The sequence below is a fragment of the Taurulus bubalis genome, assembly GCF_910589615.1.
Source record: "Taurulus bubalis genome assembly, chromosome: 15".
Taxonomy (NCBI): Eukaryota; Metazoa; Chordata; class Actinopteri; order Perciformes; family Cottidae; genus Taurulus; species Taurulus bubalis.
In genome coordinates this window covers 19,920,954-19,937,982 of record NC_136603.1, presented here as the reverse complement: position 1 = coordinate 19,937,982, position 17,029 = coordinate 19,920,954, and the positions used below count along the sequence as shown (strand labels likewise).

General features: G+C 38.9%; 2 protein-coding genes across 2 annotated transcripts; both read left to right on the top strand.

Moving 5' to 3' along the window:
- Positions 1–4,730: 4,730 nt before the first annotated feature.
- Positions 4,731–8,844, top strand: LOC306747863 (olfactory receptor 6N2-like; the record flags this gene model as incomplete). Its single annotated transcript, XM_079230963.1, has 3 exons — positions 4,731–4,822; positions 4,931–5,613; positions 8,771–8,844. 3 exons carry the CDS (start codon positions 4,731–4,733, stop codon positions 8,842–8,844), a joined length of 849 nt encoding a protein of 282 aa, XP_079087089.1.
- A 4,319-nt stretch (positions 8,845–13,163) lies between these two features.
- On the top strand, positions 13,164–14,114 carry LOC306747861 (olfactory receptor 11H6-like; the record flags this gene model as incomplete). The annotated part of the gene is made up of 1 exon (XM_079230961.1): positions 13,164–14,114. The coding sequence occupies one exon, from the start codon at positions 13,164–13,166 to the stop codon at positions 14,112–14,114; it is 951 nt and encodes a 316-aa protein (XP_079087087.1).
- Positions 14,115–17,029: the final 2,915 nt, after the last annotated feature.

Sequence of the window (17,029 nt, the reverse complement as noted above, 5' to 3'; positions counted from 1 at the left end):
ATCCAGCAACCAATGAAAATGAAGCTAATAATAATATGGGGGGCAGGGGGGCTGGTCTGTGGGCATACAGCATGGGCGGAGGCGCGGCCGGGGAGGGAGGTGGAGGATATGTCACTCTTACCTGTCTTAAAAACTTGAGAGCCCTGTCGTTATCACTCATCTAACTTCACCGAACACTTCTTCCGAACTTTTACCTACGTCCCTACAGTAGTACCACTTGTACATATCCTGCTTTAGCTACACAGCACTTCTGACACCATGTCGAGTTCGCTTAACCCTCGTGTTGTCTTGGGGTCAAAATGACCCATCAACACACATACACTCGTACACGGGTCATTTTGACCCCCAAGACAACACAAGGGTTAATAATGCGCGTGAGACAGACTGTGTAGCAAAGCTGACATGTTTATTCCGAGCTCACCCCATGTCTCAACCCCGCCCCACACATTCACTCCCTTGTCTTATTGGTCTACAGCAGTGATTGTCAACCACTGTGCCGCGGCACACCAGTGTGCCGTGACAGATCGTCAGGTGTGCCGTGAGAAAATTTCCAATTTCACTTAATTGGTCCAAAAAAAATATTATTTAGCTGCTGCAAATAATTTTCCATTGTTGAGTGTCTGAGCCTGCAATATAGTGGCTGGCCTAGTAGTTTCCTATAGAACAGGTCTGCACCTTGTTCTGCTATTAAACAAACTAAACGGCCGTATGTTATTGATCGTACACGACAGCTTGTAATTTCTGGGTCGCGTCTACAACTCTTTCCGCCCCGATGCGATGCACACAGGAGAGCACACAGTGGACAGAGAGAGCGGCGAAAAATATGTCGCGTGCTTTTCACAATGGGATTTGCTGCTTTAAGCTATCACTATTTTAAGCTATGAGCTCTCATGTTTAAAGCCCAACAGCAAACAAACATCCAACAGGCTGCAGCCTGGCGCTCCATCAATGACGTTTCTGACGTTTCTGAGGCTCTGGAAATATTCTTCCAAAAGCCCGAAAAACACACTGCAGTGACAAAGCCTGCTCACTTTGTGGTCATCATTAAAATAAATGAACACTATGTTTCCTTTAAGTCAGTATTTATCAAACTGGGGCGTATTACAGGTGGGGCGCAAGAGGAAATGTTGATTTTACCGTACGCCGTTAATGGGTCTCGCCGATTCTTGTCATTTTGCCAAAAGCCGATCTTTATGAGATCTCCGTAAGGTTGTCTTTTCTGCTGTTGCGTCGCTCAACATGGAGCATGAATTGAGAACGGCTGTATCAAATCTACCTCGTTTTTAAAAGAGTTGTAGAGGAAAGCAGCTCACTGCAGCCACTATTAATGATACAACGTCATGCTCACACATCTGCACTCATTCTGTTTTGCAAAAAAATAGCTTGTTGTTTTCCACAATAAGCTATTTAGTTGTAACTAAATATTAGTTATTTTTTGCACGGATATAACTTTATTTTCAGTTAAGTGATAACACATTTGTTTTTGTCTGATGGAGCAATCTGGTTTAATTGAAAGTGATTTCAATGTTCTATTATTTATAAAAGCACAGATGGAGTCACTAGTACTGTGAAGTATTACTTTGTAGTACTGTGAGGTGCCACGATGTAGTATGTCCGTCAGTCGCTCCCCCCCCCTAAAGTTGTAAACCTAGGGGAAACACTGAATACTGTGACATTCTGTAACTTTTTGGGTTGTTGGTGTGCCGCGGGATTTTTTTATTGTAGAAAATGTGCCGCGGCTCAAAAAAGGTTGAAAAACACTGGTCTACAGCCCACCAACCTAGAGCATCCTATTGGTTGCACATACATGTCAATCAACTGTTATGAGTAACATTGAACAGTACCACAAATGGTTTCATTGTTCCAGCTTTTCAAATATGAAAATTAGCTGCTTTCCATATATAGTATTTAAATGCATTCAATAATTTTGCCTTTTGGACTGTGAGTTGGATCAAATGATTGTGAAGATATCTCTTTGGATATCAGGGGAATTGCGGTGGTATTTCACACTCTTTTCAGATATTTCAACACAATCTATTAATGAAGAAAAAAAAAAAAAGAGCAGCAAATGATTCCATAATGAATATCATCATTAGTTGCAGTCCGATATGAGGTAATAGCTCCACCTCAACAACTGAAACAGTAACATCCTGAACGGTACATGCGTAATATAATCTATGAGTAATAATAATCCAATGAACTCAAGGGAAACTCTTTTAATCATTAGTATAAACTGGCAATCATTCTATAAACTCCCAGTAAGTAGTAGTTGGAATCAGGTAGATAGAGTCGTTGCAATGAGGACCATGGGTTGGGCGCAGGCCCTCCAACAATGTGTTGAATGAAGATCAGGCTTTTTGCAAGTGATTCAGGGTGAGTGATTACTCAAAGTGGGCAAAAAAATGGAAGAATGGAGGGCTGGACAGGGTTGAAGCAGAAAACCTCAGACTGATGGCCTACGGCAGACCTGGGCATAGCAGGTATAGCTGAAACACATTCAATGTTACACGAACAGTAGGAAATTACAGAGCATCTGCCCAGTACAGCATTTAACTTGAACATAACAGCAGAGTTGTTATAGTATTTTTGAACTTTTCCTAACGCGTGGACTAAAACTGTGTTGCTTATATATATTTTTTATTTATACTTTTTTTTTTGTGTCCCTAATGACGCGATATGTGTCGTAAGTCATTGTGTGATGAGACGAGTGATTGACGTTACCTGACATTACCTTGTCACAAGATAGCCAAGAATGCAGAGTTTTCAACAAAACATTGACTGATAAGTATTTATTTTCTGAAATCAGAGGTAAAGCCGTGTGTTTAGTTTGCGGAGAGCAGATTGACGTTTTTAAGGAATACAATTTGCGGGGAAATAGAAAAACTTGACCGATGCTGAACGGGCACGGACATCAGAAACATCTTTGCTAGCTAAGCTACAGAGGCAATACGGCTTTTTACCAAGCTTCACATATCCAGTGATGCAGCAACCAAGACCAGATATCCCACAAAATTGCTAAAAACAGTGAGAAAAGTGCTGAAAACATTTTGGGACCTGTAATCCAGAGATTCTGGAGTTTTGTGAGAAGAAAGGCAAAGACATCCCAGAGCTCTCAGATGGGGAATGGATGGCAGCTTTAGCATTTGCTGTGGATGTGACTGCACTGATGAATGAACTGAACACCAAACTGCAAGGCAAGGGCCTTTTTGTTCATGAAATGCACAGCCTGGTGAAGGCTATCATGAGAAAGTTGCAGTTTCTTTCAAGCCAACTGGAGAGCAACACTCTCACCCACATGCAAACCCTGAAAGAAGTCACACCATCAGCTGATCACTTCTGCAAGTACTCATCCAAGCTAGGAGCACTGCATGGCGAGTTTTCAAGGCAATTTGAAGATTTCAAAACAGTTGAGGATGAAATGCACATGGTCCCCTCTCCATTTACCTGCAGTGTGGATAATTCACCCAGTGATGTTCAGCTGGAACTCATTGACAAATGTACAATTATTAGTGTGACAATTTTTTATGTGTAACAAACTGTTGTGTTGTGGTGTTTACCCTGTTAAAGAGTGTTAGCTGTGAGTTATTAATTGATGTTATAACCATGACTCCATCTCAGTGCATGTAAAACAAGTAGCTCCGATCGCTGCGCCTTCAGCGGTAAACAATATATTTCGTTGCCTGCCGAAGAGCCATAACAGTTGTTACAGCTGTGCACCGGTATGACGGTATGTGGAAAATTCATACCATACAGAAATGTGACGGTTGTCATTACTGGACATATTAATCAAACTACGGACTCTTGCAACCTGCCAAAAACCAAATCCATGTTCCATGCAGCGACAAGCCGGGAGATACAAGAGATGCAAATAACTGGAGTTCCACAAGGTGATTACCACCAGTTTATCACCGCTGGACTCTTTGATAAAATATTTCAAAAGAAGCGTTAGCTGGCTGTCCGTGCTGTTAATACAGGTGTGCGGCACCCCTACCCTGTCTCCAGAAAAACACCTTTGTGTGGCACTAAATTGTTTTTCAGTGAATGAAGCACAACATATAAGAACTGCATTGCAGTCACAGAGGAGCGTTCAGGCTGAATGGTTGGCGTACAGTGTCCACAGCACTTGGGTTAAGGTTCGGAAATATGGTGATTTTGGTTGAACGATAAGAAAACACATTGTGTTTCAAGTCCCTTTAGACTTTTTGTGTATTAAACCAGACCACAGCCTTTCTCTAACCTTGTGCAGCCAGTGCCTAGACATAAGCACAACAAGTTAAACATATTTTTAATGCTGCAGTCACTATCATTATTGCAGATAATATCCTACTAGAATATCAGACATTGTAAAAAAAAAAAAGGAAATATGTTGTCAGTGATCATTGTACCAACATCATATTTGCAACTGTTCACAACTTTACATCATTATGTGATTATAAATTATAGGCCTGTTTTCATTACAATGTTGTTCCCAGCTGGAAGTCCAGACAAACAAGTGTGTTGACATATCAACGTACTCGTGATTGGCCAGTTTAGTTTCCAAGGCCCTGCTGTTGTTTTTAGAAAAAGGATTTAATGCACCACTGCAGTCACAGTGAGGAACTGTCACTTATGACAGCATACGGCAGACACTCTGCAGTTCTCCTCTGATTCTTTGGTGACCAGTGTCATGCTTAATTTCATGCAGTGAAACAGAAAGCTTTTTTTTGAGAAATTGGTGAAATTTGCAGAGAATGAAAAATGTTTCAGGTGTTACACTGTTTACTCTTTCAGGTTTGGATTTTAAATTGGAACACAGAATTACCCTCTTCTTTCTAACTCTACTGTGGTACTTAATGATTCTTTCGGGAAATGTTGCTCTTATTGTTGCAATTATTATAGATAAACAACTCCATCAGCCAATGTATATCTTCTTGTGTAATCTATGTATCAGTGGGCTGTATGGAACTGTTGGTTTTTACCCTAAATTCCTTCTGGATCTTCTTTCATCGCATGTCATTTCTTATGCCGGATGCATGTTACAAGGTTATGTAATACACTCATCAATTTGCAGTGATTTTTCCATTTTAGCTCTGATGGCATACGACAGATATGTGGCTATATGTCGCCCTCTTGTTTACCATTCAGTTATGACAAAACAGAGAATCTTCTTCTTTGTACTCTTAACCTGGTTTTTACCTCTGATTTGTATGTTCATGAATACAGCATCATTATTAGGAGTGAGGTTATGTGGCTTACACATAAAGAAGATCTACTGTGTGAACTGGATGATTGTTGCTCTAGCTTGCTCACCACTCAAAGCAAATACTGCGATCGCATATTTTAATATCATGTTTTATTTTGGACATTTTTTGTTTATTCTTTGGTCTTACGTTCATCTGATAAGAACATGCAGATCCTCAAAAGAGAAGTGGGGAAAGTTCATGCAGACATGCTTGCCACATTTTATCTCTCTGATTGCCTTTTCAACAGCTGTGCTTTTAGACTTATTATACATGAGATTTGGCTCAGCGAATTTTTCTCAAAACCTCTTTAATTTCATGGCAATAGAATTTCTGCTTATTCCTCCAATGGTGAATCCACTTGTTTATGGATTTAGCCTTACAAAAGTCCGCAGTAAAGTTTTGAATTTAGTTCTTATTAAAAAGAAAGATGCCAAGTGTCATCCCATGACTTTTCATATGAGAGAAAAGCTCTCAAACTGAAACATAGACAGGGTAAATAAATGCATTTTTCAGATTTAGAAATGGAAAGTATGGATTTATGTGATAAAATATTTCTTTAATTTATTTTTAGTTGAAACTATTGATGTTGTAGCTTATTGTCAATACAAGATATCACAACAGTGCCATTCATTCTACCTTAATGTTGACACTGAATATCTCACATTAAATATGTATCTGCTTCAAAAATCATTTGTTCTGTGTTCACTTGTCACATGATAGCAGTGGGATGCATGTATCACCGTTTTTTTTACAAGAATCCCAACAGATCTGATGTTAAGAACAAAATGTAGCTCATAAATTATTATGAATTGTCAGCTTAATTAAAAATATTGCAAACTTGTCTGAAACATGCATGAGCTTTTGTTGTATCTAGTGTATTGAGTAAAAGGGAACAATATAGCCTCAGTCACAAGGATAAGGTCTCAGATTTAGTCAGGTCGGGTCTGAAAATTGCGGGAAAGGTCCCAAATCTGCTCTTTTTTTTAGATTGCGTACGAGATGCATACATGGTCGAAGCTAATGCGAATATAAGTGTGTTCTATCGCCTGACTGCCAATCAAAATAGCTGTTTTCATATGAATGTTTAAACCTGAGAAACCCTCCATCCAAACTCCATATGAAATGTATTAATCATGAAAGTTCCTTTAGCAAATGTATTGAGGAGGAGGGACTGACTTTTTGTATCGAATAAAAAGTAACAAAAATATAACGTTGGTCTCATGGTTCCTCAAACACTTAACAACTTTATTGCAATAGAATATCTTGTCATACCTTAGATTATGAATCCTCTCATTAATGGCTTTAAATTGACCACAATTCGGAACAGAATTCTAGGTCGTATTACTTTTCAAATTAAATTACTTCAATGATAAGGAAACTCAAAGGCCTATAATAATGCATTATTTAAATATAAATGATTGTAGTTTTTCACATTATCTGCTTTTAGCTAATGGGCTAGGTTAATGTACCGTTTTTTTGAATTATGCGACATGACAAACGTGAATTCTTTGGAAAACAGGGCAACGTTCATGCAAGCATTTGTTCCAACTTTAACCTCCTTACTTACTTTTCTTGTGACAATAGTTTTGATGTCATGAAGATGCACATTTTGCCTCAAAATATTTCCCTCAAACCTTTAAAATGTTGTTTCAATAGAACCTCTTGGCATTACTCTTACAAATCCTCTCATGAATTCAATGTAACCAACATGTGGAAGAGAATTATGTGTGTTTTTACTTTTAATAACCATTAGTAGGATTCATTTAAACTAAATATACATTTTATTTATGTGCACTGCTTATCTGACCCTTACCCTTATCCTGTGGGCTGCATGTTTTGCTCTGGGGGTTAAATGTAATATTATTAGGCTGCATGTTTTGCACAGTTAGCAAACATTGGCTCATTATGCCTTGAAAGATGTCATTTTTATTGAAAATATGCATTTTATTACATTTGTTTGCTGGTAAAGAATGTTCTTATTTCTCAGGATTTATGGTGCTGAATCATATCCCCTTTTTATTGGGTAGTAATTTTAAAATAATGATAACATGATACAGTAAAATATGTACTTTATTTTGTTTATCTACATCCGGCCTGGCCAACCCGCGGCTCCCGAGCCGCATGCGGCTCTTTGCCTGGTTTCATGCGGCTCTTGCGTTCATATCGAAGTTTGTGTTTGTTTTTGTTTTTTTTAATCTTTTACAAATACTTTAGACCACTGGTGTCAAACTCAAGGTGCAACGGCTTGAAAGCCATGAAATCGCGGACCCATTTTCAGTCATTCGCGGACCCGTTTTCAGTCCGTCAGGACAGTCACTTTACATGGGCAAAAAAAATCCTGTGCTTTTATTTTGAAGGGATTTTTTAATGCGGCAGAGTGCAATTTATTCAGTTTCAGTCATATTGACGTAATGTGTTGTAACTCTGATACGTTGTTCATTCTGGTCACATGACATCTATTCTTCTGTCCATCCGGGAGAGTGATCCTCCTCTGTTGCTCTCCTGAAGGGTTCTTCCTGTTATCCCTGTGAAAGGGTTTTTACTATCTTTATTTCGGGAGTTTTTCCTGATCTGATGTGAGGCCCCAGGACAGGATGTTATGTGTACAGATTGCACATTTTAATTTGTGATTTTAGGCTATATAAAATAAACTGAATTGAATATTCACACACTCCTCAATGCTGCGTTCACAACACACTTTACTTGCGTGAGTTTACACACCGGACTATTTGTGATAGTTCGCTTCATTCCCAACCTTTTTTTTTATGTTATGTTAAAAAAGGCTGAAGTTATAACATTATTATGTGTGTTGTATTACATTGATGATGTGGCTCTTTGCGGTAACACAGTAAAAAATGTGGCTCTTAGTCTCTGACTGGTTGGCCACCCCTGATCTACATTAATCTCATTCAGTCAAGTCGTGTCATTGGTTCAGTGCGTCTTATTGTTGAACGTATGTGTGCACAGATAAATTCACAAGATCCAGTAACAAATATATATTTATTAACATGATTGTCATTGACTTGCTTGTGATTTAACATTTACATTTATTAAGTACAATATTTTAAAAAGCTTGTCAGAACTTTGAAAAAACAAATTACCACTTCTTTTTTTTCCTTTAAGCAGGTTTCCGTCTTGAGCAGCCTAATTACCTGTTGAACTAACAGAGCAAATCATGACCAAGATGTGAATAATTCTGCTTCTGCCTGCCATGATTGTGGCTCTACCTTGATGGTTTTCTCTTCTTGTTATTTTCTTCTTGTTAATTATTTTCTATGTATTATAAATGCTATTAGCTGGTTGAGCTGGGGGTGATGTGTCGCCCCAATTGGGGACAGACACGGACAGGCACACATTTTTGTGTGGCCGCTCCGAGCACTTTGTCATTGACATTGTCAGAAAGACGCTTGACTCCCCGAGCAAAATCATAAACCGCATACCATACAAATCTTTCTCAAATCTCCCGGACAACCAGCCATGTCCTGAAGTCCCCGAGCTCCCTCCTTCTCATACCACACGTCATTGCTAGCATCCTCGGCTGCGTTTAGCCATCCACAATCCACACGACTCTCGGTATCCATCCTCCGACAACTCGTCAGCCATCGCCTTCCAACAGCCCTGAGGGGAGACCCCGACTTTGACATCCCCCAGTTCCCTCTCCCACCCGCCGGATATCCAGGCTCTCGAATGACGGGCAAAACCACCACGACCCTCATTCTCCATTCTGACGCTCCGACAGTCTCTACATATCTCCCTTTTCCGAGCAGACAGTCTCTCAGCGAAAGAACGCAACCAGCACAACACCACTCTCGTTCTCCGAGCCACCAGAGCACTTCCGGGTTCCCCGTGCCATGTCAGCCGCAGCACCGATGACGTCACAACGCATCCCATGGCCGGAGAAACCCAGACCTCCACATCAGTCCTTTCAGAGGGCCAGGACCCTATTCTTTGTACCTGGTTTACTGAGTTAGCCGGATAATTTGCAGGATAAGATTACGTAGATCAGGCTTTTTGGTTTCTCAAAGCAAGTTTAGAAAACTCACCATAGCAACACATCGAAATCCCTTAAGCCCCGAATGGACCTATATAGGTCCTTTTTTTAAATTTTAATTAAACTGTGTTAAACATTACAATAATCATGAACAAATATATTGATGCTACACATCAAATTAAACAAGAGAACAATAAATAGTCAGCCATTTCAACACAACTCAAACACCAACTAAAATAATTATTAAAATAAAATAGTTATAATTTTGTCACGAGTCAGCCCACTCTGCATGTTTCCGGAACTAGCAGCCCGTAGCTTGGTGCTATCAGAAAAAGACAAACAGCAAAAAGCAAGACAATTACACACAGATTCCAAATCTATTCACCAAATCCATCTGCTGCAAAGCGTCACCGAGATATGAACCAAAGAACACAGCAACATAAATCGCTGAGTCAGCACATTTTGAAACTTTATTTATTTATTTTTTTTAAATGCATTTCCCCCAGTAAATCCACACTGATACAAGTTTATTTAACACCATAAGTCATATGAAAGTGAAATATAAGATTTGCTACATGAAAAAATTAAAATGTCACAGATGCGCGAAAATATGCGCAAATGTGCCGAAATGCAAATTTTGGAAACCTCGCCTGAATTCTCTCTGTACTTTACCCAATCTGACTTTGTTCTGCTTCACTTTTTCAAGTGAAAACAGTGCAGAGTACTGTTCACATATTGTGCTATGATTTGGGAGAGCCTCAGGGCTTAGTGAAGCATCATTTCAAGGAGATAATCATCCTGAAAGTGCTTTTTTCTATAGGCGGACCTGGAACTTCTATTTGTTCTGTGTTTCAATCTTTATCTACTCTTAGCCAACAACATATATACTAATATTTACACATCCGACAAAAAGCTCACAAGGGTTGTCTTTATTATAACACCAGAATTATTCAAATAGCCCTTGTGGTTGCAGAGATACACCCTTTTTAGTTTGGGTTTGCTATTTCGAGCTAAATCCTAAAAAATGCCTTGGGGCTTTAAAGGTTAACCTGCTCCAGCGCAGGCTTATTGAAATTCACTAGATAAGCTGGCCACTCCTCACCGGACAAAAACAGCAGCTCCCTTCCTCATTGATGAAGGAGCGATATTAGTTATATTAGTTTTATAGGGAGAGAGTTCTTCCAGATCGCCAAGATCCGTTCTCACATTATGATGACTTCCTGTACGAGCGCAATTGATTCTGCCGACAAGGAATTTTATTTACGAGACCTCCTCGAGCCGTACATTGCGGACACCACAGGCGCAGCAGAGCACCGACCGTCTCACATACTGTATGCAGACCGGATCACAGACTCTAGCATTGCTTTGCACTTTTTTGCGAGCGGTACATTTCTGTACAGTGTCGGCGATGCCGAGAACATCGGGAAAGCTGCTGCATGCCGTGCTGTTCGTAAAGTTTATTTAGCGCTTAAGAAACGTATGGATGTGTTAAAGCACTCATAACTATATGACAGTGTTATTAGTACACCATACATATCATTATTGTAGAAAATGATTAAGGTGGACTCATGATAAGAATACAGAGAATCACATACAATTTATTTTCACTTCTTCAATTGATTGAATTTCTGATTATGAATAATGCACACATATTCAAACTCCTAGTTATATGGTAATCTACACATACATGTATACACATATAGTACATATATCTTCATAAGTATATATTAATTCATATACTACTGCCAGCAAGCACATTTAAATAAATATAATCTGATTGATTTGGGTGATGAGGCACTTAAAATTAGCCAATACATTTTCTCAACACTGACACATTTAACTTGTCTGATATTTTGCGATGCATGTCTCGCAGTGGAGGCAGTGTTAAGGTGCATTAGACTTTGCCATATGGACTTGAATTCCTCATATGCGTTCATGATCATCTCCTGTTTCTCAGCGGAGACAAAGGAGGCTGTTCCTTTGAGTTTATTTGCCATTGTAGCGTTTGAAGATCATGATATCTGTGTTCGACTATGCTCACTTTTGAAGAGGAGCGTGCACGTGCAATTATCCAGATGACTGACGTCTGGCTAGAATTAACATGACCGTTTGAGGTCGGATCAGCGTTTGAGGAACGGGGAAAGCCTGATGTCAATCATCTCGGTAATTTAAGCTGGATAAGGACATTTGATCGACTTTGTTGAACCACGTACGAAGAATACCCCCCCGCTCGTATCCCACCCTCTTCCAGCTGCCTCTGTAACAGAGACATCTCACCTTGCAATTGCTTTTCCACAGAATTCACTACCATGCAAGGTGAGCTGCATGACAGAGCCCTGTCAATAAAAGACACCTCTTCGTAACCTCACGAGCTTGTAGGAGTCTAATAAAGCATTATAGATCGTTGTGTGTAGTAAATTAGTACCTGAAAAATCCAAATGCGGCCGGACTGTTTCCCCCTTTCTCCCCCTACTCTCCTTTGACATTTTCGACTTTGCTGGCTTCCGTGGTCGTGGGAGGAACGTCACGTCTTAAGCGGAACTGTATGCTCAGTTAGATACCCAGCATGCCCCAATCCGACCATGTTTTGGCATAAAGGTTAGAACTTTTCCATTTTTTAACCGAGCGACACAGTTCTTTGACTGAAACTCCTTCGTAACTCCCCAATGCCTTGTTTTATTGTGATTTTCTAGGTCCTAATCTTTCCAAAAAGGTGTCTTATTAGTATGTGGGATGTTGTTAAGGCCCTGAACCAAACAGTTTGAAAAACTCGGTGACCGCTCGAGAAGGCAGTTTTGGGAAATCTTGCTCATATCATGCTGGATGTTCATGGTTATGATCAAAATATGTTCTAAAAGTTTTTTTTTTTATATATGTAATTTATTTTTACAAATAAATTCTGAAAAAAATTATATCAAAGAACACAAGCATTATAACTCATTTGGGGTGCATTTTTGGTGGTTGCTTGCCTGTTTGAAAGTTCTTAAATGTATCATTTCATCAATGAAACTTATGTCCTAATGAGTGGGACAATAAAGGAAGAGAGAAATAAGAGGACATAGCATTTCTACCTTTCAAATCTAAGCTGCCTTTTCTTGGTGAAATGTTAAGCTTTGTTGACTCACTTAATAAAGGTAGTCATTTTTCAATGTTGAAATGTATGTTTTAAATTTGCATTACTTAATTTCAACACAATTAAAAGTAGCAAATTATTTCATTGTCTATTTTACAAAACACATATATGAGCATTTAATCATATTATATATTTTATCTTAAATATTTACCATAACTCCCAAATATCTTTTAACCTAAGCTTGGATTGGTCCACAGATGAATTCACGAGATCCAGTAGTCACTTCACTGTTTGTCTTTTTTTGTATTTAGGAATAAAATGAATATAATCTGAAATAAATATATATTTATTCACATAAATGTCATTGACCTGCTTGTAATTTAACATTTACAAATACAAGTAAAATATTTTTAAAAGCTTGTCAGAACTTTTAAACAAATGACCACTTTAAAAAAATAAAAATGCAGGTAACTGTATCAGTCTTGAGCAGGTCGGGTCTGAAAATTGCGGGGAAGGTCCAACATCTAGTCTCGTTTTTAGGCCTTTGCAAGACCCTAGTTTGGACACAGCAACAGCAAGCTACAAAAAAAGGTGGACACTTTCGCGATCCAGGTGCCTTGCTCTTGCAATAGATTGCATACGAGATGCATACATCTGCATACATGAATATTAGGTTTGATGCATTGCTCATACAGTAGATTGCAGCACGCTGAAACAAGAAGGAAACTTATTTCTGAATGTTGATTGGCTGGTTTGAATTTCCAAAGCTCATGTGTGGCTGTAGTAAGAGAATATATTAACAACTGTAAGATGAGGGAGCAAACACTGTGTTCAGGATGGACGTGCATAACACAGGGCAAAAGGCAATTTCCGAACCATGATGCATAATGTTTCTCATCTAAGGTTGTTTTTTCTTTCAGGTTTAAATGACACAGTGAACTACAGAGTTGCTCTCTTCTCTCTCACTTTACTGTGTTACTGTTTCATTGTGCTGGTAAATGTTGCTCTCATTGTGACCATCATCTTGGATAAGAACATGCATGAACCAATGTATATTCTAGTGTGCACTTTCTGCATGAATGGACTTTATGGGACAACAGGTTTCTACCCCAAGATGCTCTGGGATCTGCTGTCTCCTGTTCATGTAATCTCTTATTCTGGATGCCTTATTCAGGCTTTAGTGATGTACTCGTTCGCCGGCAGTGATCTGTCTTTTCTTGCAGTCATGGCGTATGACAGATATGTGGCTATATGTCGACCCCTGGACTACCACTCTATTATGTCAAAGCAGAGAGTGTTACTGTTAGTCTGTTTCTCCTGGTTAATACCTTTTTGCATTTCTGCCATACATATTATTCTAACATCTAGATTAAAGCTATGCAGCCCATATATTGACAGACTGTATTGTGTGAATTTTATTATTCTGAAACTTGCTTGTTTCCCAGCTGAGACTATTGTTAACAACATAGTTTCATACCTAGCAATAGTAATTTATTTATTTAATGTTTTTTTCATAGTTTGGTCCTACATGTATCTCCTTAAAACTTGTGTGAATTCTTTAGAAAACAGGGCCAAGTTTATGCAGACATGTGTGCCACATTTAACCTCCTTGCTCATTTTTGCAGTGACGATACTGTTTGATATCTTTAATATGCGGTTTGGTTCAAATCGCCCTCCAACCATTCAAAATTTTATTGCAATAGAATTTCTTGTCATACCTCCGATTATGAATCCTCTCGTTTATGGTTTTAAATTGACCAAAATTCGGAGCAGAATTATGGCCGTATTACTTTTAAGATCACATTTTTTCGATGATAAGGAAACGTAAAGGCCTATAATAATGCATTCTTTATATTATAAATCATTGTACATTATCACTATATTACAGTACATTATCTGTACTGTTTTTTTAATTATTTATCATGACTTCTTAATCTTTTATTCTATAGAAAACAGGGCAACGTTCATGCAAACATGTGCTAATTCTAACCTCCTTACATACTTTTTCATGAAGATGCACATTTTGGTTCAAAAGATTTCCCACAAACCTTTCAAAATGTTGTTTCAATAGAACCTCTTGGCATTACTCCTTAGTCTTACAAATCCTCTCATGAATTGTTTCAATATGACCTAAATGTGCAGGAGAATTATGTGTGTTTTTACTTTTAAAAAACAATAGTAGGATTCATCTAAACTAAATATAAATAAACACATTTTATTTACGTGCACTGCTTATCTGACCCTTACCCTTATCCTGTGGGCTGCATGTTTTGCTCTGGGGGTTAAATGTAATATTATTAGACTGCAGGTTTTGCACAGTTAGCAAATATTAGCTCAGTATGCCGTGAAAGCCCCCAAAGCACTTTCGGGTTCCCCGTGCCATGTCAGCCGCAGCACCGATGACGTCATAACGCATCCATAAAGAATGTTCTTATTTCTCAGGATTTATGGTGCTGAATCTTATGCCCCTTTATCGGGTAGTAATTTTAAAATGATGATGACAACATGATGATACAGTAAAATATGTACTTTATTTTGTTTATCTACATTAATCTCATTCAGTCAAGTCTTGTCAATGGTTCACTACGTCTTATTATTGAACGTATGTGTGCACAGATAAATTCACAAGATCCAGTAGCCACTTTTTTTGTATTTAGGAATAAAATTAATAGAATCTGAAATAAATATATCTTTATTTACATGAATGTCATTGACCTGCTTGTGATTTAACATTTACAAATACAAGTCAAATATTTTAAAAAGCTTGTCAGAACTTTTAAACAACAAATGACCACTTTCTTTTTTTTCAAAGCAGTCTTGAGCAGCCTAATTACCTGTTGAACTAACAGAGCAAATCATGACCAAGATGTGAATAATTCTGCCTGCCATGATTGTGGCTCTACCTTGATGGTTTTCTCTTCTTGTCCACTAAGGAAGTGGTTTAAGGGTGACTCTTCTACACCTCATGTTTCCATGTATGGCATATGCATATTTACATCATCTGCTTTCAGGTGATGTTTTTTGTTCATGTCCAAGAGACCATGTGAAGGGAGGCGTCAACCACAACGCTGTCGTACACGTCCTTGACAATGTCACGCTGCATGTAGAGTGTGCAGGGTTCACAGTGGAAGGGTCTCTTCCCGCCTCCCTATTAACTTGGGGCTTTACCGGTCACGTCATCCCTGAAGCACGCAAATAGCTGTTCTGTTTCTCTGATGAGGCCTTTGTTTTCAACATAACATGCAACAAAACATGAATTGGGCAAATAGTTTGTTCATTTCACATGGTCTCTTATCTTGTGTTCACTTTGTGTTCTTATTTTGGTTTCTTATTTTGTGTTCATCTTATTTTTTGAAAAAAAAGAGGATCTGATGAGTTGAAAAAAAAACTTGTTGTTATATTACCATACATTGTCACTTACTGAAATAAATTGCAAACTTTACTGTAACATGTATTAGCTTTCAACTAACAATTACATATCAAATAAACGCAACAAACATCATCTGCAATTAATTTCGATGTATTATTAATGATATTAGCTGCTCAGTTTCACTGTCAGCAAGGGATTTATTTACTTTGAGGTATACTTTTTCCAAATAACAAAAAAAGCTGGACAAACATAAAATAGCAGTAGATAAAACATAAAATACACACTCAGATGTGTTTACACTGACGTATAAATGATTTTTCACATAAATAATACAAAATAAAATATCCATTCATCCAAGGCTTCCCTCTCACCTGCAATATTTTCTAGCTCATTCTGGGGGATCCCGAGGCGTTCCCAGGCCAGCTGGGAGATATAATCCCTCCAGCGTGTACTGGTCTTCACGGGGTCTCCTACCAGTTGGACGTGCCTGGAAAACCTCCAGTGGGGGGCGTCCAGGAGGCACCCAAATTAGATGCCCGAACCACCTCAGCTGACTCCTTTAGACACGATGTCCGAGCTCCTTACCCTATCTCTAAGGCTGAGCCCGGCCACCCTACGGAGGAAACTCATTTCAGCTGCAAAATAAAGTGTGTGTGTATGTATGTATATATATATATATATATATATATCTCGATTTAAAAAAAATATTAGAAAAAAAACAAACATTTTCATAATTTGAACTTAACAATAATTTAAGTAAACGTTAGGGCTCAGATATTCCAACTGTAACCAATGCTACTAAATTTAACCACTGCCATGACCTGGATGTCCCAACTCCGGCAGGCTCCGCCCCTCCTGGAGTCTATGGCTTATACTCCACTCCAATCATGAGCACGAGGTCGGCCACTAACAATTTGCATGAGTTTAGCAGCTAATCAGAACTTTCTGGCCCAAATGCATGGGAACGCTACTTTGTCAGACCTCAGATAGACGGCCCTCCTGCAGGCAGTCAGACACTTCCACGGGGTATGACCAGGGCGACGTTGACCGTCTTGCAGGCGCTGGGGTTGTGGGAGCTGCACAGGTGGATGTTCGGGAGCACAAGTGAGGCTTGGTTACCATTCCCCCCTCCCTGACAGGGTCCTTCCTAGTAGAGTTGGAGGGGATGTGTTGCCTCAATAGGGGACAGACACAACATTTTGTGCGGCCTCTCCAAGTACTTTGACTTGAAAATTGCTGACATCTTCAGAAAGACCATGGAGTCCCCGAGCAAAATCATGAACCGCATACAATACAAATCTGTTTCAAATCTCCTGGACAGTCAGCTATATCCTGAAGTCCCTGAGCTCCCTCCTTCTCATACCACACACCAT